The sequence below is a fragment of the Eptesicus fuscus genome, chromosome 17, assembly GCF_027574615.1.
Source record: "Eptesicus fuscus isolate TK198812 chromosome 17, DD_ASM_mEF_20220401, whole genome shotgun sequence".
Lineage (NCBI taxonomy): Eukaryota > Metazoa > Chordata > Mammalia > Chiroptera > Vespertilionidae > Eptesicus > Eptesicus fuscus.
Genome location: NC_072489.1, coordinates 43,750,909 through 43,771,107, shown reverse-complemented (window position 1 = coordinate 43,771,107; position 20,199 = coordinate 43,750,909). Strand labels below are relative to the sequence as shown.

Sequence of the window (20,199 nt, the reverse complement as noted above, 5' to 3'; positions counted from 1 at the left end):
GGGGCCCTGCATATCCTTATAGACTCTCCTCTGGAGTCTCCTGGCCACAGAGGAAGCAAATTCAGTTCAAAGAAGTCCTTTGGGTGGAAAGGGGGAGAAGAATGCCCCCTTATCTCCAAACTCGGTATTGAGGAGGACAGCCAGCCCATTAGGGACTCCTGCTAGTCCTTCCTATGAAGTGAGTAAGTGCAGGTCAAGGGCATGAAGTAATGAAGGATTCCATTGTAAAGGCCCATCCATCTCTGGCCTATACACCTTATTCTAAGAACTCTAAACAGGAAGTCCATCCCCTCCTAGAACTGAACTCCAAAGCAAGCTGCCCATGCTCTCTCCATTCCCCAGTGTCTGGGCCAGGTCTAGGAGGACCCTCCAGAGCCAGGGGAGCGCCAGGAGCAGGACATTGCTCCCAAAGACAGTCTTTCCTTTGGTTGCTTGTCCCCTTTTCATGCCTCGTCTCCCCCCATAATTCCTGCTGGGTTAATTGAATCAAATGCTTGGAAATTAAATCCAATTGAAGAAATTAAATGTGTTGGGGTCATTTTAGCAGAAGCTTTTGGTCTAAACAGGTCACTCCTCCAAAGGAGCCATTGGGCAGGCAGGATTACCTGGGACACTGCCACCAGACCATCCAGACCCAGCAGACACTCCCTCCCCTCCATCCTCATGGGGGTGGGATAGGGAGGGTTCTTGGGAAGGGAGCGGGGCTCACATCAAGAGCATTTATTCCCCACTGGATCTTCACCTGGGTCCTCAAACTCTCAGTTGCCACCCTTCCCAGCCCCCCGGCCCCCCCCTCCGCCAAATCTTATGGATAAATGAGGAATCTAGGACAGAGCAGGTGATAGAAGAGAGAAGACCAGGAAAGTTGAATAAACAGAAGAGCAAGAAAGTCTTGAGAATTCTGCTGACCTGTTTCACTGTCTTTTCCTTTTCTCCCCAGTTGGCCAACAGGGGTCATTAGATCAGGAAAGAAGGCACCCTGAGAGTGAATGTGCCCAAGTCCTGGAGTGGGTGAGGGTTGGGGTACTTCTGAGAGAGAAGAGGAAATTGTAGTCCACTGGCCTGAGGAAAGTCTGTCTTCCCAGGTTGACCCCTCCTCTGACTCCCCAGCCCCCTTCAAGCTGGGTGGGCACTGGCGGGGGCAGGGGGCGGCGGGAGGCACAGAGACTCGTACATAGGAAGAGAGCAACAGAGAAAAATAGGGGCTACATAGAGACGGACTAACGGGACTCGGACGGAGACTTACCCGACCAGTGCTGGCTTAGTGGGGGAGAACAGGGGGCGGAGTTTCCTCACAGTGGGGCCTTTCTGGCCCCGCTCTCTCTTCCACCCCCAAGACCCAGGGCTTCGGGTTTAGGGGGTAGTGTTGCTGGAGAGCCAATCTCTCCCCCGGCACTTCCCAGCTCACCCTTTCACCGGGTGCCTCCTGGAGCTGCAAAGAGGAGGGGGCGGGGGTAGGGGGAGCCAATCCCGGCAGCGCCAAAGGGGGGAGGCAGTGGTGACAGCCGCGGGGAGGGGGCGGGAGGAAAGAGGCGGCTGGCTCCGGCTCCGCGCTCAGCTCAGCTCTGCCTCAGGCTCTGCGCTCACCTACTGCCCAAGCCTCCCTTCCGCTCCTGCCCCAGGACCCCTGGGTGGGCTCTAGACCCTCCCGGTCCCCAGACTCAATCCTAGCCCAGACTCTCCTGGCCCCCAGCCCCGGCTGAGGGCTCCGCCGCCAGGGGGCGCCGTGTGAGCGCCCTATCCCAGCCACCCGGCGCCCCCTCCCACAGCCCAGGAGGGACGGGAGGGGGTCGCCGGGGGCCATGCGGGGCCAGGGTCGCAAGGAGAGTTTGTCCGATTCCCGAGACCTGGACGGATCTTATGACCAGCTCACTGGTGAGTCGGTGGATCGGGGCTCGTGGGAGGGAGGGAGGGTAGATTCCAGTCCTCCAAACCCTTAAGCCTCTGACCCTGCCAATCCCTTACCCACACTCTGCCCCATTTCCAGGCACCTCCCTGCTGTTCTGGGCCCCTGGACACAAGTTCAAAGTCTTGGGTCCCACGGGGGCGGCGGGAGGGGGGAATGGCAGGGGGTGGGAAGAGTAGGTGGGCAGGTGGGGAGAGGCAGCAGGTGTGGGCCCTTATGACACAAGGCAGGAGGGTTCTGGTGGGAGGTGCGTGAGTGCCTGTCATTCTTTGTGTGTGTCTGTGTATACAGTATATATATGTGTGCGCCTCCCACAGCTGGTTGCCATGTGCCCTGGGCTTGGTGACAGCCAGGGTGAGCATGATTGTATGTGGCTGTGGGATTGTATGATCTCGTCAGATGTTTGCGTGAGGTTGTGTAGTACCCTGAGTGTACTAATGAAGTTGTTTGACCATGTTTCTCTGTTCTATGTGCAACCCTGTGCTTTGAGTGTGTGATTCTGTATGAAGTGGCATGTGACTACCATTAGTGTCAGGGCTTCACTTTATGGTGGTATGTCTCTTTGTAAGACGTTGTGAATTTCCTGGGGCAAGCATTTGTTAAAGTGGGTTGTGTTGTGTGTTGTGATTGTGAGACTATGTGGGTTATATTGACATTTGATGCTGATTGTGCACTTTCATGTGGAGGTATCTTCAGTGGGGCTTTGTGAGTGTCTATGACGCCTCTTACCCTAGCTGCCTCTCTAGCTTCCTGGCGCAGAAGGAGATCTTTAGTACACACCCCTGTTTCCCCCATGTTTCCCACAAGTAGCCCAGGTGGACCCAGGAGGGACTCTAGTGTCCTAGCTACCCAGCCTGGCTCCTAGGAGCAGCATCTGGCCCCAGTCCCTGGGCTTTGGTTAGTGCTGGGTCAGGTCCCCATCCCACCCCATAAAGTACTCAGAGATCATTCTTATAACTGAAGCTCATTCAATACCCAACAACCCTCCCAGAACTTCACCCAAACCCAAAGGAAAACGCACTCTCTTGCCTCCCTCTAGACCCAGAGATAGAAAGAAGCTCTAGCTTGGGAGGTGCCATGTGGCCTCCCTTTATAAATGTCCCCCAAACCACTTTGCTGCCCAGATATCCTCTCTCCCCCACATTGGGGAGGCATGTGAGACCAGTGCATCTGTGCCTGTGCACAATCCTGGGTTTGGTAAGCAGATCCATGTGTTTGTGTGGGTGACACCTTGTGTACATTTCCATGTACGTGTGTGTTTCTGTCTCTCATTGTGCAGCCTGCTCAAAAACTCTTAACAGAAGATGGGAGGAGGGAGAGTGTCTCCTCTGTGTGTGAAACAAGTTGGGGAGGTGGAAGGAGGCTAAGTGATCCTTGTCTGTCCTGAAGGAAATGAGGTTAAGACTTGGGGATGGGGTAGAGGACTAGAATGTAATGCCTTTAGAAAGTGTCTTTCTGGCTCACTAAGCCTGCGGAGGGCCTAGTTCCTATGCTCAGACCCCCAGAAGGGGAAGCCCTTCCATTCAGGCAGGCCCCAGATGTGCCCTAGATGTGCCTCAGATCTGGATGGAATCCAAAGGTCCAGCTGTCTATTTCTGCTCTGTACTGTCCTCATCTCAGGATCCTTGAGAGTCGTAAGGGCCCAGGGCACTTATTAGCACCACATTAGTCGGTGTTTGCTTCCTGCTTTAATTGATTCTCCCTATAATGGAATCATCCCCTCCTCACTTGGCTGTTTGAATCAGAGATTGATTGGGTGAAGGTGGGGAAGCATTTTTATTAGAAGGTGCAGGAATGGAAATGTGAATACCAGGTATGTATGACTTTTTCTCTCTCTGAGCCTCACTGTTCTCATCTGTGAAATGGGGAATACTATCTCCTGCCTTCCCAAGGGAAAGAGAAAGGTCAAATGTTGGCAAGCATCAAGAATCATGTTCTGTGTCATGAGCATCCTCTCTGTAGCAAGGTCTACACACGGCTTTGAAAGAGAAATAGGACTCCCAGGATCTCTTCTTTCGAAGGAGGGCTTATTTTATAGCGGAAGACAAATGGGGTTGCAATGCCCCCTGTGTTAAAGCGCTGGGCACTCAGAGATGCCTGAGCAGAAACCTGCCGGGGAGGCGTTGTCCACGGTACTGAAGAACGTTCAGGGGAGAGGTGCGGCCGGGCCACCTCCCAAAGTATCCTCCCTGTGCAGACCGAGAAGACTTTTAGGGGGGGGGGGGGGGGGCGGGGGGGCCAGTCCGAGAGTCACCCCGCCCGCATCTAACACCCCGGTCTTACCAGCCTGGCAGGGCCGCTTGGCAGCGCGGCGGGGTGGGGAAAGTCAGTGATCGATGGCGGTCCTTTCCTAGCTGGAAACAAAGGAAGGACTGGAGAAGATGAGAGAATATGCACCTGGCTGGCCAAGGCCAGAGCTCCAGTCGCTGGGCCTGGGATCTCGGGAATCACGTCCTTCTGGCCATAAATATTGTTCCCCGGACTGGGGCGCCCCCGTGTGGTATTAAAGGAGCTCTGCCTGCGGAGCTGATTCTGTATAGGGATGTTCCCAAATCAAAGGGCAAGATTTGCATGGAGTTCGGGCGGGGACTCTTGCCTTGTAAACGTAAGATTTTCAAACAAAAATACGGGATGCCAGTCGAGAGGAGTGGAATTATGTCCCTTCTGTCCCAGCAGTTTGAAAGCATAGTGGGTAATGAAAAGGGTTTACTTTGGGTAAAGCCGGATGGGAATGAATTCAGGAAAGAGGTCAGGGCTCGGACTGAGAAGAGGGGGGCTTCTCCGCCTGCTGGGGTGGCTCAGTGGTTGAGCGTGGACCTACGAACCAGGAGGTCACTGTTCAATTCCCCGTCAGGGCACATGCCCGGGTTGCAGGCTCGATCCCAGGAGGGGGCGTGCAGGAGGCAGCCGATCAATGATTCTCTCTCATCATTGATGCTTCTAGCTCTCTCGCTCCCTGCTTCTCTGAAATCAATAAAAATGTTTTGTTTTGTTTTTTTATAAAGAGGGTGGCTTCTCCCAATGCATTTGCTGGAAGTCAGTGTATAATGGGAGAATCTGTGAACCTGCTGGGACAGAGGGACACAAACAGCTATGAGAGAAAGGAATTTGGAGCCAGGAGAAAGATCAGTAGGGGCACATCCCTGTCACCTCTTCTTTGCCCAATACACTGGCCAGTTCCTCCTCCTCCCTTCTGCTCTCCCCCATTGGTCCAGGAAGTATGGAAGTGTGGGAAGTTGCCATGACAACTGTGTCCTCTCACCTCTTACCCCTTCATATCTCTACCAAAATGCAAAGAGGAGGGTGTGACAAGCGGAGGGAGGGCTGAAGAAGGGCAATAAAAGATTTCATTTACCCCCAACTCCTTTTTCAAAAGCCGTGGGTGCGGCTCTTCCCCAACAGAAATCCAGAAAATGTTCCCAAAGAAGGCTATGAAGAGAGTCCTCGCCGTCCCGCCCCGCCTCCCCGTCCCCCCTCCCTCCCCCGTGCCCCCTCCGCTTCAGTCTGGAAACTTTGGGGTTCAGTGCTCTAGATGCTGGGGCTAGGGCGAGTTCCCCTCATGCGGTCCGGAGAAGACCTGGCGTGGAATGAGACTCTGCTGTCTGAGGTCCTGGTCCTGCGGGTCCGGCCCTCCCGCGCCGCCCACGCAGGGCCCACAAGGCGGAAACCGACCACCCCGGGCCTTGGGGGCGGAGCTTGGCCACTGCGCTCTCAGCGGAATCATGCACCGTTGCCCCCGCAGGTGCAGGAGCCCATTGGGGCAGGCAGCACGATCCCTCTACCAGCTGGTGACTGGGTCGCTGTCGCCAGGTAGGAGGAAGGGAGGAAGGGGCTGGACCCCTCAAAAAGTGAGCGAAGTGGGACAGGAGCTTTACAAAGGTGGGGCGGGAAAGGGCTCCTCGCAGATGGAGGGAGCAGGATCCCGCCAAAAAAAAGGGGGGTTAAAGGGCAGTACCCCTGACAGAGTGGAGTAGGGATAGGGCTCCTTACCGAGGAGGTGGAGGAGTAGGGGTTGTCAAGGAGGAAAGGAGATGGGCATCATGGTCCCTCCCCGTGGTGGAGGAGGGGGCAGGGCTTCTCATTGAGGGCAGAGGAGGGGGCTGCAAGCAGGTGGGCGTAGGAGGCAGGACACCCCACAGGGATAAAGGGAAGAAGCTTGCAGCAGAGCAGGGGAAAAGCACAGCCCCTTACTGAATTGTTCAGTTTAATGGGATCTTAAGATGACTGGGGTGAGTGTCCAGAGGAAAAAAATCTGAGGTAGGACTGGGCCAACATGAACTCCGCTAGTGAGCTCATGCATGATGGGGTGGGTAAACTTGTGTGGCATAAGGATTACATGTCACTGTTTTGTCTATCTCTAAGAGTCTGTACTAAGGGGGTTGTGCATGCATCAGTGGGGTTGTGAACGCTGGGGCTGTGTGTCCCTGAGGTTGCATATCCCTGGGATTCTGTGACAGTGAAACTGCATGTACTTGAGTTTTATGCTTTGGAGTTGGGTTGGGGGCTCCCGAGTCACACTGAATTAGTTGTGCAGCCTTCACAAGATTGTACTTTGGTGTGGGATTTGTGGAATTTATGATATGGGAATTATGGGCACTGCTATTTGTACACACTTCCACTTGGGTTTCCTTAGGGCGGCCTGGAAAACCCAGCATCCCCTCCCCATCTGGCCCCAGGGAGGCCAAAATAACCTAGCCCTGGGGCATTCTGGAACCTGTAGTTCTCTGGCTCTCTCCATGGTATCCACTTGATCCCCTGGAGTACAGACAGGCCTCTCTTTGCCTTGTGCTCCTCAGAAGGAGGGGAGATGGGGCTGAGCCAGAGTCATACTTAGAAGTTGCTTGGGGATCATGCGTCCCCCAAGCCCACTGCTTGGGCCTGTCTTCAGTGACAGATGGCTAGAGCCTGGCAGGGCCAGCTCTCAATCATAGCAGGCATGACTTCCAGGCCCCAAAATAGCCCAAAGGCCTAGGAGTTCATTAATCACCTGATACAGCTGGGGGCTGCTGTGTCTTCTGGCCTGGCTGGGAGAGAGTGGAGCCGGGGGACTGAGAGAGAACACTTGGGATCTTCACTGGAGGAGGAAGGAGAGAGAAAGTGGGACAGAAACATAGGGTGGGTCCCCCACAAGGTTTGAATGACTAAATGATAGGAGTATGTCTGCTGAGATTTGAGAGAACCAGGGAGGGCCCACCTAATGCTTCAAGAAAGTTTTCCCTTGAGCCTTCACTCTGTCTGAAGCACTTCCGTGAAGACTTCACTCCTTTGCTCTGGCTGGTGTGGCTCAGGTGGTTGGGTGTTGTCCTGTGGCTGGGGTGTCACTGGTTCAATTCAGGGTTAGAACACATGCCTGAGTTTTGAGCTTGATCCCCGGGGGGACGTTCAGGAGGCAGCTGATCTGTTTCTCGCACACTGATGTTTCTCTCTCTCTCTCTCTCCCTCTCCATTTCTCTCTCTCCAAAATCAATAAGCCCTAGCCAGTTTGGCCCAGGGGAGAGAGCATCGGCCTGCAGACTGAGGAGTCCTGGGTTCGATTCTGGTCAAGGGCACATACCTCAGTTGCAGGCTCAATCCCCTGCCCCCAACCAATCGATGTGTCTTGACATTTCTCTCTCTCTGTCTTTCCCTCTCCCTTACACTGTCTCTAAAAATCAATGGAAAAATATCCTCTGGTGAGGATTAACAAAAAAACCCCACCAAAAACATAAAAAAATAAATAAAGTCAATAAAAACATATTTTAAAAAAAGACTTCACTCCTTTGAATAAAGAACTAGAGGGTGCTAGAGGAGGACACATCTGGGCAAGTTTCTCACAGGGTCCAGAGACTTGAGAGGTCTCTGAGCAGGGAGAAGGGAGAACCTGAAAAATGACTCACTCTTTCACTTCTGACAGACCATCCCACCAGAGGCCTGATTGATTTAGGACCTTGAGTCCCTGTAAGGCTGGGTCAAGGCTAAGTCAAGGTCTCTAAAGGTTGAGGGTGGGAGTGAGAGAGGAAAGTGGAAGGTCAGGGACATGGCAATTGGCTGCAAAGTTGTCAATCTGTCCATCTGTGAATCAGCATCAGAGGTCAGGGAAATGATGCTGTACTATTTCAATGCAAATAGTCTGGCTTGGCATTCAAGGCTCCATGGACTCTGACCCTTTTGGTCTTATCACTTTTAGCTCCTGGTGAGTAAGCTACAGTCATCCAGGATTCCTTTCCATATCCACATGCACTGGAGAGACAGCCTGAGGGAGCTGGCAGATCATTTGTTCTGGTTCAAGTTTTTAATTTTGTTTTACTGATTTGAGAGAGAGAGGAATGGAGAGGGAGAGAGAAACATTGATCAGCTGTCTCCTGCAGGCCCCCTACTGGGGATCAAGCCTGCAACCTGGGCATGAGCCATGACTGGAAATCGAACCCGTGACTTCTCCGTGCATGGGACAAAGCTCAACCACACTGTTCAGGGCCTGGTTCAAGTTTTCATCTATCCCTTATCATCTGTGCTGACTTGGGAAAATCACTTCTCTGAGCCTCAATTCTTTCATCTGCAAAATAGGTATATTACTACTCACTCTAACCATGCCAGCTATAAACACAGGAATAATAGGCCGTATCTACCAGGTTTATTATGAGGACTAAGTGAGGTCATATATGTAAAGTATCCAGGACACAAAATGCGCTCAATAAATTATCCCTTTGTTAAAATGGTCCTTTGACATTGTAGCCATACTTTAAGAGTCAACTCAAAAAATAACCTCTCCAAGTTTTGCCTGGCCTCCCACTTAGAAAGTTTTTACTATAGATCATTTCATGGCTTGCCTAGAACAGTTCCTACCATGTAGTAGGCATGCAACAAGTATTTTTTGAATGACTAGATGGCTTGTAGTTCTCTCAGCGAGCTGTCTCTCCCTGCCCAGTGGGAGCCAGAGTCCTGTTTGGTTCGTCTTTGTTTCACAGGCACCAACTCAGAGCCTGGCATTCAATTTGTCTATACAATTTTTTTTTAACATCCTTGCCCTCTAGGAACTTGCCCTCTAGGAACTTAGTTGAGGAAGCAGGTTTGATCCAGTAATATCTGGGTTCAAATCTGCATCATTTAACTAGGTGACTTTGAGCAAGTCCTTTTATCTCTCTGGGCCTTGTTTAACTCATCAATAAAATGGGCACAACACTAATCACTCTGCCTACTTCATGGGGTTGTCATGAGAAGCCATTGAGAGAACAATGTTTGTGGAAACAGTTTGTGTATTGTTAAATATAAGGGGTGAGTGGCATGTTATTAATAACGGTCACAGCCCTACCCGGTTTGGCGCAGTGCATAGAGTATCGGCCTGTGGACCAAAGGGTCCTGGGTTCGATTCCATCCAGGGCATGTACCTCACTTGCAGACTCCTCCCCAGCCTGGGCCCTGGTCAAGGCGCGTGCCAAAGGCAACCAATCGATGTGTTTCTCTCACATCGATGTTTCTCTCTGTCTTTCCCTCTATCTGAAAATCAATGTAGCCCTGGCCGGTTTGGCTCAGTGGATAGAGCATCAGCCTGCGGACTGAAGCATCCTGGGTTCAATTCTGGTCAAGGGCACATGCCTGGGTTGTGGGCTCCATCCCCAGTAGGGGGCGGGCAGGAGGCAGCCATTCAATGATTCTCATCATTGATGTTTCTATCCCTTTCTCCCTCTCCCTTCCTCTCTGAAATCAATAAAAAAATATTTTTAAAAATCAATGGAAAAATATCCTTAGGTGAGGATTAAATAAATAAATAAATAAATAAATAAATAATTGATGGTCACAAACACTTCAGCACTTGCTCCGTGCCAGGAGTTATTCTATCAGCTTTCCATTTTTAATTCATTTACTCCAACCAGCAAACATGAGATGGGAAACTGAGGCACACAAAGGTCAAGAACTTGCTCATTTAATTGCAAATTAAGTTAAGTGGCAAAGCTGGGATTTGAACCCAGTCTGGCACGTTGGCCAACGCTATTACTGTTAGGTCACCGAAGGAGGAATGCGCGAGCAAGAGGCCAGAAGGGTGAGGGATCGCGAATTTATTTGATCATCCGCACACCAGGTGACTGAGCCTGATGGCTCCAGCACCCAATGACAGGAGTCCGTGGCTTTTAAAGGACTTTTGGCGGGCTTGTTCTGGATGGAGACTTCTTTATGCACACCCGGAGGGGAGAGAATGGAATGTGGTCACCACAAGTGAAATGTGGCCTAAGCAAAGGAATGTCCATAGTGAAATGGCCTGGAAAGCCAGTTCCCCAGGGAGGGGTATTGATTCAATTGTTCCATCAAACCTAACAATTACCTAGCATGCTAGGCTGCCTCCTTTTATTGTTCGCACTAATATATTCCAGAATTAGGTGCTGACTTTTGAAGCCCAACATTGAGTTCGATAGAACTTCAGGTATCTGAGAGTCCGCTGAGGGCTGGAGGCTTTGAAGGGAAGGGAATTTAAGATGTCTCCAAACAGTAGGTAAGAACTGTAGGACGGAAGGAGAGCAAGAAGGGAGGGCATTCCAGGCAGAGGGAACAGGAGGAGCAAAGGCACAGAGAGAGCACCGAGTTTGGTGTATTTGGGAGACAGTGAGGAGGCCAAACTGGCTGAAAGAAAGAGAGATCTGCCTATGAGGGTGAGGGTGAGGGTGAGGGGCGGGGTAGTAAACGCAGATGTGGAATTTGGACGGTGACAGGAAGATGTCTGCTGGTTTCACCTGTTAATCTGTCATCTCTAAAGTGTGGGAACCTGAAAGCAGTCCCTGAGTTTCTTCTTGGGGGCGGAGAGGAGGGGAAGCAGAGGATCAAGTCTGCGGTGGCTCCCCTCCTCCCCTCCTTTCAACACTTTCCTGGGATGTTGGGCTTGGGGGTGAGGGGGGAGGGTGCAGGGGGAGGAATGGGTAAGATATGGCCTGACCCCCAGTGGTGGTCGGTAGAACTACAAATCAGTGACGCTCAAATGAAGTGGTGAGACCAGCTCCCACCCAACCCCCACCCCACAACTGGGGCTCAGTCACAAGCTCATTCCAGAGCTGGACCGCGAAAGAGGGCTTCCTCTGGGGTCCATCATCCTAAACTGGGCCTCCTGGGTGGGCAAGCTGTCTAAGAAGGGAGCCGGTGTAGTGTGGTGGTTTAGAGTGCAGTAGGCTCACAGTCAGACTGGTTTAAAATTGAGGCTCTGATGCTGATCTTACCTTCTTCCGCCTTAATTTCACCACCTGTAATGTGGGGATAATTCTACTGCTGTCACAGGTTTATTGTGAAAACTCAGCATGATAATGTCTGTGAGCACATAGAACTCTATCTAACACACAGTGAGGGTGCAATCAGTGTTACTCAGCTGTGCAGTAACTCAGCAGCCCCAGTCTTCTGGCTCACTGGCTCTGCAGGCCTCTCCCCACCCCCTACACCCACCACCACCACTGACCCCGAAGGAGCTGGGAAGATGGGGGAGGAGTTCCAGGAATGTTCGGGGCGGGGGGGGGGGGGGGGAGGGGCAGTGGGGGTGGTGCCCTTGGCGAGTTCAGATTTCTCTTCTACCCTGGGCTTCTCCATCTGCTCAATAACGGTTCCCTGGGAGCAGGCAGGGCTTAGGCAGCCCCAGTCAGGAGGAAGGGAAGAGCAGTCTCTCCTCCTCTCCCAAGAAACGGGGTCTCTTGGTCCCAAAGGCAGGTGCAATAAGTCTCCTCCCAAAAAGGTCCTGATAAGGCTAAGCAGACTTTTTTCCTGCCCAGGCTATTGGGCCTAATTCTCGCTCTCTGAGCCTCAATTTTCCTGTCTGTGGCCAGTGGGAAGAGAATGCTTCGCCCCACCCCCACTGTCTCCATGGCAACTGCAATCGATGCTGGTAGTGTCCTCTGGGCGGGAGAGGTCACTGCTTTCTTCCCTCTTATATTCTCATACAGTTCCATGCAGATACAATTACACAACCACCAGAGACCTGGACTCCTAATTATAGACACATCCATATTACCAGTCTTCAGACCCACAGCCCATAAGTCTACTAAAACACAGACACTTACACCCATACACACTCAGAAATATTCCAATACACTCTCTCACATACATCATAGACACCCAGGTCACATACCCCCTATACACAAGACACACACCTAATAGACAGGTGCACGATCAGGTGTAAACACACAGACACGTATTCTCCATACAGACAAACATAGGAATATACACACCAGAAAACACCCATCACATATTCTGACCCATACATCTATTACTTACTCGTAGTTTCTCACCCTGCCCTTCCCTGCCTTCTCCCTAAGGACAGCTCCTCTTTCTACCCCCTCCCTTTGGCACAGAGTAGCCACAGGGTGTCTGGGGGAAGCTGTCCTGCGGACAGAGTCAGGTCACTGTATCCCTCCTCTGGCCTGGCCTGGCCCATATCCTTCACACCAAAGGCTTCCAAGAAGATGCCAGTCTAGAGGCTAAAGTGGCCTGTGAAGAGGAAGAAGCTGTGGCTGGGAGGCCTGTGGGGCAGGGGCGGGGTGAGGGAGGTGGGGAGAGGGAGGAGATCCAGAGAAGAAGGGGAGGGAGGCTGCCGGCCGGCCGTCTTACTCTCCATGGGGAGGTGGTGTGAGTAGGGCTGGCAGGCGTGCTGAGACTCAGCCTGGGGACCATGCCCCAGGCCCACCATGAACCTGGAAGGGCTGGAGATGGTCGCCGTGCTTGTGGTCCTCGCTCTGTTTGTCAAGGTCCTGGAGCAGTTTGGCCTCTTTGAGCCTGTCTCCTTGGAAGGTAACCCAGGTGCCTGGGCAGCTCTGGGCCTCTGGCTGGAGGGACAGCGCCTGCAGCACTGGGGAGGGGCTACTCTGACTTTTATGACTGGGAGCAGGAGTGAGCAGGTTAGTGATGGAATAGGGCATCTCCGGGAGGTGAGGAGAGAATCTTGGGGAACAGGACATCTGGGAGAGGTAAAGACGGGAACTCTGTGGTGGGGCATCTAGGGGAGGTAAGGAGGGAATCTGGAGGACTGGGAGGTGAAGAGAGAAGACCAGTGGACAGGGTGTTTGAGGAAATGATGAGGGTGCAGTGCAGGAGGACTAGGGTATGGAGATGAGGGAAGTCTGGGAGATATGAGGAGAGGTCTGGAGATAAGCAGGGATATCTGGGGTAGAGGAAGGAGGTTCCGGGAATCCTGACGTAACACTAGACTTCTGGGGAGTCCCTTTTGGGGCCAGGGGCCCACAACGGCTCTGAAGATGTGTGATTCCCACACCTCTATCCTTGCAGGTATAGGTAATAGAGTGTTTGTGGACTCAGTGGGTGACAGATACAGGGGATATGATTGTGTGTGTTCATGTGTGAGATGATAAAGGATGAAAGTGTGACTATGTGAGAGCCTGTGTACTGTGACAGGGATGTGATTTAATGTGTCAAAGTGACAGAGTACATGGCTTTGTCAGATGGTAGATGTGACTGTCTGAGAGGACAGGGTATGTGCTAGCCTCTTCGGGTATCAGATTGTGTGTGTGGCTGTTCCCAGAGTTTCCTGATAATGTAACAGTTCTATACCCAAGACTTAGGATGGGGATGGGCTCTGGAGGGACAGGAGAAGGAACACTGTGAATGAAACATTTACAGGTCAGCTCTGGCAGGAGGGTGAGGGGTGGGTCAGATTGGGACCCTGCTTCCTAAGCCCCCATATCCTCTCAGGATCCAATGGCAGAATGGTCTCCAGGTGCAGACACTGGGAGTGGGAAGTCAATTTTCCACTCCCCTCCCAAGTCAAGTGGGGCGAGTGATATTGGAGGTAGGAAGGGGACATATTCTGCCTCCACCAGAGTGTTTTGGCCTCTGCCTCCTCTTTACAGTAAGAGCTGTGCAGCTTCATAGCATGGCTGTTCCCCAGTTCCACCAGGGGCAGGAAAACAAGCAAGAACCATGATAGGAGGACTGCATGGGGCGATGTGGAAGGAGCTAGGGAGAAAAGGAAGGTCCATGCACTGCCTGCTCTAGTGTTCAGTAGGAGCAGAAAACTCCATCCTCTGCTGCATTTATTGGGATGGGTTGGGGAACAGGAATTGGTCCTACATGAACTGGGGTTCATCCCGTTTTAAAAAGATGAAATCAGTTGGGCTCTAACTTGCCACCCCCTTTAGACTATTTAGTGGGAAGAGGGGTCATCTAGAAAACCCAGCATCCCTTAGGCTGAAGGCAGCCCCTTTCTCTTTCTACCTTCAGAGAAGCCTAGAGGGAGGAGATTGAGTCCTGGGAGCAGGTAAGGAGGATGTGCAAAGAGGTGGTGGTTGGAAGAGGGCGGGAGTCCCTACCCCCATCCCCACCTCCCCTGTCTGGTGGCAACTCTACCACCAAAGTCCCCAGGTGCAACCCAGCTTCGTGAAACCCAAGTCCAGGCTAATGGAGTCCTGGGCCAGGGGCCAGGCTGCTATCGATCCCCCACCCGACCCACTCCCTCCCTCCCACCTCTCCATAGCTCCTGCTGCGGAGGAGGGAGAGAGGACATATTGGAGGAGGAGAAGGCCATCACTTCTAGCACTTACTTCCTGAAGATGGAGACTGACTTGGGAGGGCAGGGCCCGTGTGGGAGCTGGGATGCCCAAGTAACCTACAACCAAAGGAAGTTGGGGGCCTCGGTGTCTACACCAGGACCTGTGGACTCTGGCCCTGGAGTCTGGAGGTGGGTGCAGTTGGGAGACAGGCACACATGAATGTGGAGGGTCGCCTTAGGATGCAATTAGAGCTGTAGGACATGCGTGTAAATAAGAGGAAGGGAGACGAATGGTGATCAGTGGGCTCACACCAAAACACTCATCTTAAGTTCTGTTATTGCCTCAAAGTTTGCTATGATTTCCCTTTCAAAGAGTTAGCCATACTAGGAAGGACTGGGACGGGATGCTTTTAGGGTGGATGAGTTAGCTGATGAGGAACTCTGTGCCACTGGTAGGAAGATTTGGTGCCTTGGAATGAGGGGTTGTGGAACAGAAAGGTGGGCATATCCAGGACAGACAGGGATTCTGTGGGTGGGGTGCAGTCTTAGGTATCTGGGTGCCATGGGCACATAGGTCACAATATGATAATCGATATGCGACATTGTGGCATAATATTATAAGGTCTTAGTGTGTCATTAACGCAGTGTGTCATGATGTCCCAGGGTCATTGTGTGTTTTGTGTGGTTTGATCATGCTGTGTGTAAGATGGCCTGCAGAGGTCCTCATGTATATGTTTTCCTAGGTCATATTTGTTTATGTTTGTATTAAGGAATTTTAGGTCAGTGTGTGTGTGTGTGTGTGTGTGTGTGTGTGTGTGTGTGTGTGTGTTGAAGCCTGCTTAATTAGGCCACTGGGTGTGAGTTACTGGGTATGAGGCTGTCACCATGGCATCCATTACTCCGTCATTTATCATTCTATGTGTCACTATACATGCCTGTCTGAATGTGTCTGTGAGAGAGAGGTGTTCCTACCCAGGCAATCCTTGGGTTGGACATCCCCCTCAGAGGTTCAGCCATAACACGGGAGGCAAGGGCACTGGGTCAGCAGACACTGAAGCCAGTGCTACTTCCCCCCACCCCCCGCTGCCTCGCAGTCCCTGGCTGCATCCCATTATGCAAGGTGTCCAAGCTGCCTCTGTGGGCTTTCCATACCTCTGAAACCCAGAGGCTCCTCTAACCCAGCCCCAGCTGCCCTCGCCATCTCCTCTTAATTCTCCCCCAACACCCGCCCCCAACCGGGGTTAATTTGTGATGGTGGGAAAGGGAACGGAGGGGCAGTGGGGGTTAATGTGCCTTCCTGGGGTCTTCTCTCTTCCCAGGCCACCCTCCAGGGCCTACTAAAAAAGCGCTGAAGCAGCGGTTCCTCCAGCTGCTGCCATGCTGCGGGCCCCAAGCCCTGCCCTCAGTCAGTGAAAGCAAGTGCTGCTCCTGTACTTCCGGGGCGGGGTCTGTTGTGTGGGGTGGGACCGGTGTGTCGGGAGCGTGTGTGTGTGTGTGTGTGTGTGTGTGTGTCTCCAATGTGTCGGTAGGGTGGGCGCTGGCTGGCACAAGAGTGAGTAGCTACCTCTTGCAGAAGGAACTGGTTGTGGGGTGTGGCCAGTTTGAGGGCGTGGCCTGAGTGTCTGTGGGCGGTGCCTGCTTGAGAAGTGGGTGTGGCCTGCGTGTTTGGGCGTGGCCAGTGTGGTAGGGCTGAGGCCTGAGCCCAGTGCTGTGGCTAGAGTGGCAGGGGCGGGTCCAGGCGGCTGTGCGGGTCTGTGCCTGGCTTAGCTGGGTTGTCTATGACTCTGGCCTCCTGTCCTGTCCTTGGCATGTTTTGGTTGTCAAGATGTGTGTCGCCCATGCGAATGGAGTGCTCCTTCCACCAGATGCCAGGATACTTGGATTTTCCAGTGACAACCTGGTTCCCAGTTGAGTGATCTCCCTTTGTCTCTAGGCCTGTTTCTTCTGTTGGGCCTTGTCCATGTCATAGGATCATACTTCATTTTGCAAGCTATGAAGGCCCGTTTTGTAGTTATTTGAGAGTGTTTGATTCCTGATCCCACTTGGGGATCGATTTGGAAAAAGGACAGGCGTGAGTTTCTCAAGCACGCGTGCGTGGGGTCCATTTCGTGTGTCTGTGCCCGTTCGTCATGTGTGCTTCTGCGTGCGGGGCTGGGGTGTGCGCACTGTAACACGCAGGTCTGTGAGATTTGCAGTGAGTGTGAGGAGTGTGTTTGCAGTTGGCCGGGTCTTCAGCTTTCTCGGTGACAGTTCGCTCCCTTCAGCATTAGCTGCCCCAGCCTCCCTACGCCCCCACAGACCCCGCCCGCTGGACCCAGGTGACTTACTCTCCTGGTGGGGGCGGGGGCGGGGGGTGCTTCGGGAGCACGGGGTGGGGGTATTTGCCTGGGGACTGGATGTTGGGGGGGCTGGGGAGGGTACTGAAATGGGGCCGAGGGTGGGGCCTTGGCTAAGACTTACCCAGGGCGGAGGCAGGGGTGGTGTCTGGATGGGGCTTGGCTGGAGCTGGATGGGGCATGGCTCAGGCATGGCTGGGATAGACGGGGTTTGGTAGGAAGGATCTGGAAAAGGCAAGACCGGGACTGGGCAGATCTGAGTTCGTCTGGTAAGTCCCAGAGCTGGGATCCTCAGACGCCCCCTCTTGAACCTGTCTTTACTACTCCAACCCCTTCTGGGATGAAGATGGGCTTGGGGCTTTTCCCTCCAACCAGGGACCAAGGGGCCAGGGGCCTGAGATGGGTCGGATCCGTGGCTCTGGGACCAGGCACTGGCCTTGGGCTGATAGACCTTGAAGCTGACCAGTGTCTTCTCTCCTTGCCTTCATGTCCTTGGCTTGGGGTCCAGTGAACTGGCAGGCTGGTCTCTGGAGTCGGAGATAAGGGGGATGTATGGGTCCGTGATTTTGAAGAAGGGTTGTGGGGACCGGGCCTGAGGCTCGGCTCTCCCTCCCCTCGTCCCCCCTAACCCTCGCAGACAGCGTGGAGGATGAGTTTGAGCTGTCAACCGTGTGTCACCGGCCCGAGGGTCTGGAGCAGCTTCAAGAGCAAACCAAGTTCACTCGCAAAGAATTGCAGGTCCTGTACCGAGGCTTCAAGAACGTGAGTGCAAAGCCAGGCTAAACTGGGTGAGGGGTGGGACAGGAGGGGCGGGGCCCATCCAGGACTTCTCAGAAAGGTGGCCTGGCTTTGGGGTGTGAGAGGGAAGGGGAGGTGGAAGGAAGAACCCCCTCCTCCTCTCCTCCCAGACAGAACTTCTAGCCGGAGTTCTGGCCTGTTTGAGATGGGCAGACCAGACTGCCAGGTTAGTTCTGTGTTATTTTATTTTATTTTATTTTATTTTATTTATGTATTGGGAGAAGTCTTGCCTCCCATTAGAAAAGCTGCATGGTGAGCCTCTGGGAGACATGAAGATTTGGTCCTTCTCTGGGCATGGAGGAGAGAGGGGTATGGAAGAAGAGTAAGTAGAAGGGGGTTTTGTCTCTGTCTTCAGTTTGGTCTCCCCACTCCCCAGGAATGTCCCAGTGGAATTGTCAATGAGGAGAACTTCAAGCAGATTTACTCCCAGTTCTTCCCTCAAGGAGGTGAGGGGACAGGCCTGAAAGGAAGCAGCTGTTCGTCTCTAGGCTGAGAGGGGTCTGGAGGGGGTGGGAATGCCAAATGATAAGAGTGCTTGGGGAATCCCATAGAGATAGGAAGCCCTCTGCTGTCTGGAAGTCAAGCTTACTGATCCCCACATATTCTTCAGACTCTAGCACATATGCCACTTTTCTCTTCAATGCCTTTGACACCAACCATGATGGCTCAGTCAATTTTGAGGTAAGCTGGAGGAGGTGGGCCAGGGAGGCCTAGGGCTTCAGGGCCAGAATGTATAGGCCAACCCCAGAGAGGAGGTTGGGTAAAGGGTATCTAAAGACACGTTTCCCCCCCTGCCTCCTTCCCAGGACTTTGTGGCTGGTTTGTCAGTGATTCTTCGGGGAACCATAGATGACAGGCTGAACTGGGCCTTCAACCTGTATGACCTCAACAAGGACGGCTGCATCACCAAGGAGGTGAGCAAGGCAACTGAAGAGCTTGAAGGGGGTGCAAAAGGCCCATAGGAAGGAAATGTGACCCACATATGCATCACCAGCAGGGTGATGCGTGCCCTAGGGCCTAGGCCTCCTGGTTTGGAGGCTAAGAGGCTCTGAAGAGGGATCCTCTTTTTTTCCTGGTCTAACAGGAAATGCTTGATATCATGAAGTCTATCTATGACATGATGGGCAAGTATACGTATCCTGCACTCCGAGAGGAGGCCCCAAGGGAACATGTGGAGAGCTTCTTCCAGGTGCTTGGGACTGGGTAGGCTGGAGGGTCCTGGAGTGAAGAGAAGGTGAGGTCCCTGTAGGGAACTTGCCTGAATTCTACCTGCCTCTCTCCCGCCATCCATCCTGTTCTCCCTCCGAACTACCTTTTTGCAGAAGATGGACAGGAATAAGGATGGCGTGGTGACCATTGAGGAATTCATTGAATCTTGTCAAAAGGTACAGGTCCCCACCCTCCACATTCCCTGGTCTGGACTCAGGGCCTAATTCAATGATATAGGAGAAGGCTCCTTAACTCACCCCCACTCCCAATCCTGTTCCTTCACAACTGGGGGAGGCCTGTCATTCTTCACCTCTGGTCTCTCTGGGTGTCTCCTTCCTCGTTGCCTCTCTGTGTTTCTGAATGTCCTCCTTTATGACTCAGTGTCTCTCTCCCTGCCTCTGACAAGCTCTTTTTCTTTCTTTCTCCAATCTGCCTCTCTCACACCATGGCTACAGGATGAGAACATCATGAGGTCCATGCAGCTCTTTGACAATGTCATCTAGCTCACCAGGAGAGGGGGTCAGTTGTCCTGTGGGGGGACCATGCTCTAGCCCTAGTCCAGTTGGACCTCATCTTTCTCTTCCTAGCTCTCTCCTCACCCTAGCCCTGCCCCAGGGCCTGTAGGAATCCAAGAGCCTGGGGATTCAGTAGTTCAGATCATTGGAGCTGAAGGAGCCAGGGAGTGGGCAGAGTGTATCCGCTGGTATTCCCAATTCCCAACAGCTCCACTCCCTCCCTGACAGTGCTAAGGATGCCCCTGCTAAAGGAATTAAGTGGTTCTCCACCTCCAACCCCCACTCTAGAAACAACAACACTAGACAAAATTTCTCCTGTTACGGTGCTTCCCCCATCCCTGATATCATAAACATTGTCCTTAAGACTCCCTTCTCAGACAGGTTGCTCTGTCCTTGGCACTGATTGGCCTTTCAGACCAGGGCCTTAGAGAGCTCCATAGGAGAGGGACAAGGGAGAACTCTTGGGCTTCAGGCAGTGGTTAAGTCCTAGGAAGTAGCTGGAGTATAAAGCAGAAAGGCCTAGAGATTGTGAGAACTAAGGCTATGACTCTGAGCTCCACAGGTCTGCCACCAGAATATGAGTTTGCAGGCTCTTCAGAAGACCTTGGCTCCTTAGAAACACTCCAGAAATTTTCCATACAATGTTCAGTATACCAAGAGATCCTGGGATTGTGAAGTCTAGCTCATCCCTAGAATTTTTTTCTCTCCTTCCTTCCTGTTTGTATGTTGGCAGCAGAAGAATATGGCTGGGAGATGTCCTGGCTGATTCCTGCCAAAGGTTCAGCCTACCAGCATAGAGTGAGTCAGGGACCACCCAGTGGATGCATTAGAAGAAAAGGGAAGGAGGGAAGCAGGCATAGCATCTAAACCCAGTGAGGGGGCATTCATTAGAATCTTTGATCTACCCAGGCTTTATTTCAACCCCCCAGATAGCCTCCCCAATTCCCATCTAGTGTCTCCTCTTGCTCTATTAAATCTACCCAGAGA

General features: G+C 52.7%; 1 protein-coding gene across 3 annotated transcripts; it reads left to right on the top strand.

Moving 5' to 3' along the window:
- Positions 1 to 1,802: 1,802 nt before the first annotated feature.
- Positions 1,803 to 19,377, top strand: KCNIP2 (potassium voltage-gated channel interacting protein 2). Of its 3 annotated transcripts, none has more exons than XM_008144212.3 (10): positions 1,803 to 1,875; positions 15,674 to 15,769; positions 16,619 to 16,672; positions 17,328 to 17,452; positions 17,865 to 17,934; positions 18,099 to 18,169; positions 18,295 to 18,402; positions 18,573 to 18,677; positions 18,811 to 18,873; positions 19,153 to 19,377. In XM_008144212.3, the coding sequence occupies exons 1-10, from the start codon at positions 1,803 to 1,805 to the stop codon at positions 19,198 to 19,200; spliced, it is 813 nt and encodes a 270-aa protein (XP_008142434.1). In that variant the 3' UTR covers positions 19,201 to 19,377. The 3 variants fall into 3 exon arrangements, with proteins under 3 accessions (XP_008142434.1, XP_008142433.1, XP_008142435.1); XM_008144211.3 differs by having other exon boundaries at positions 16,574 to 16,672; XM_008144213.3 differs by lacking the exon at positions 16,619 to 16,672.
- The last annotated feature ends 822 nt before the right edge of the window (positions 19,378 to 20,199 follow it).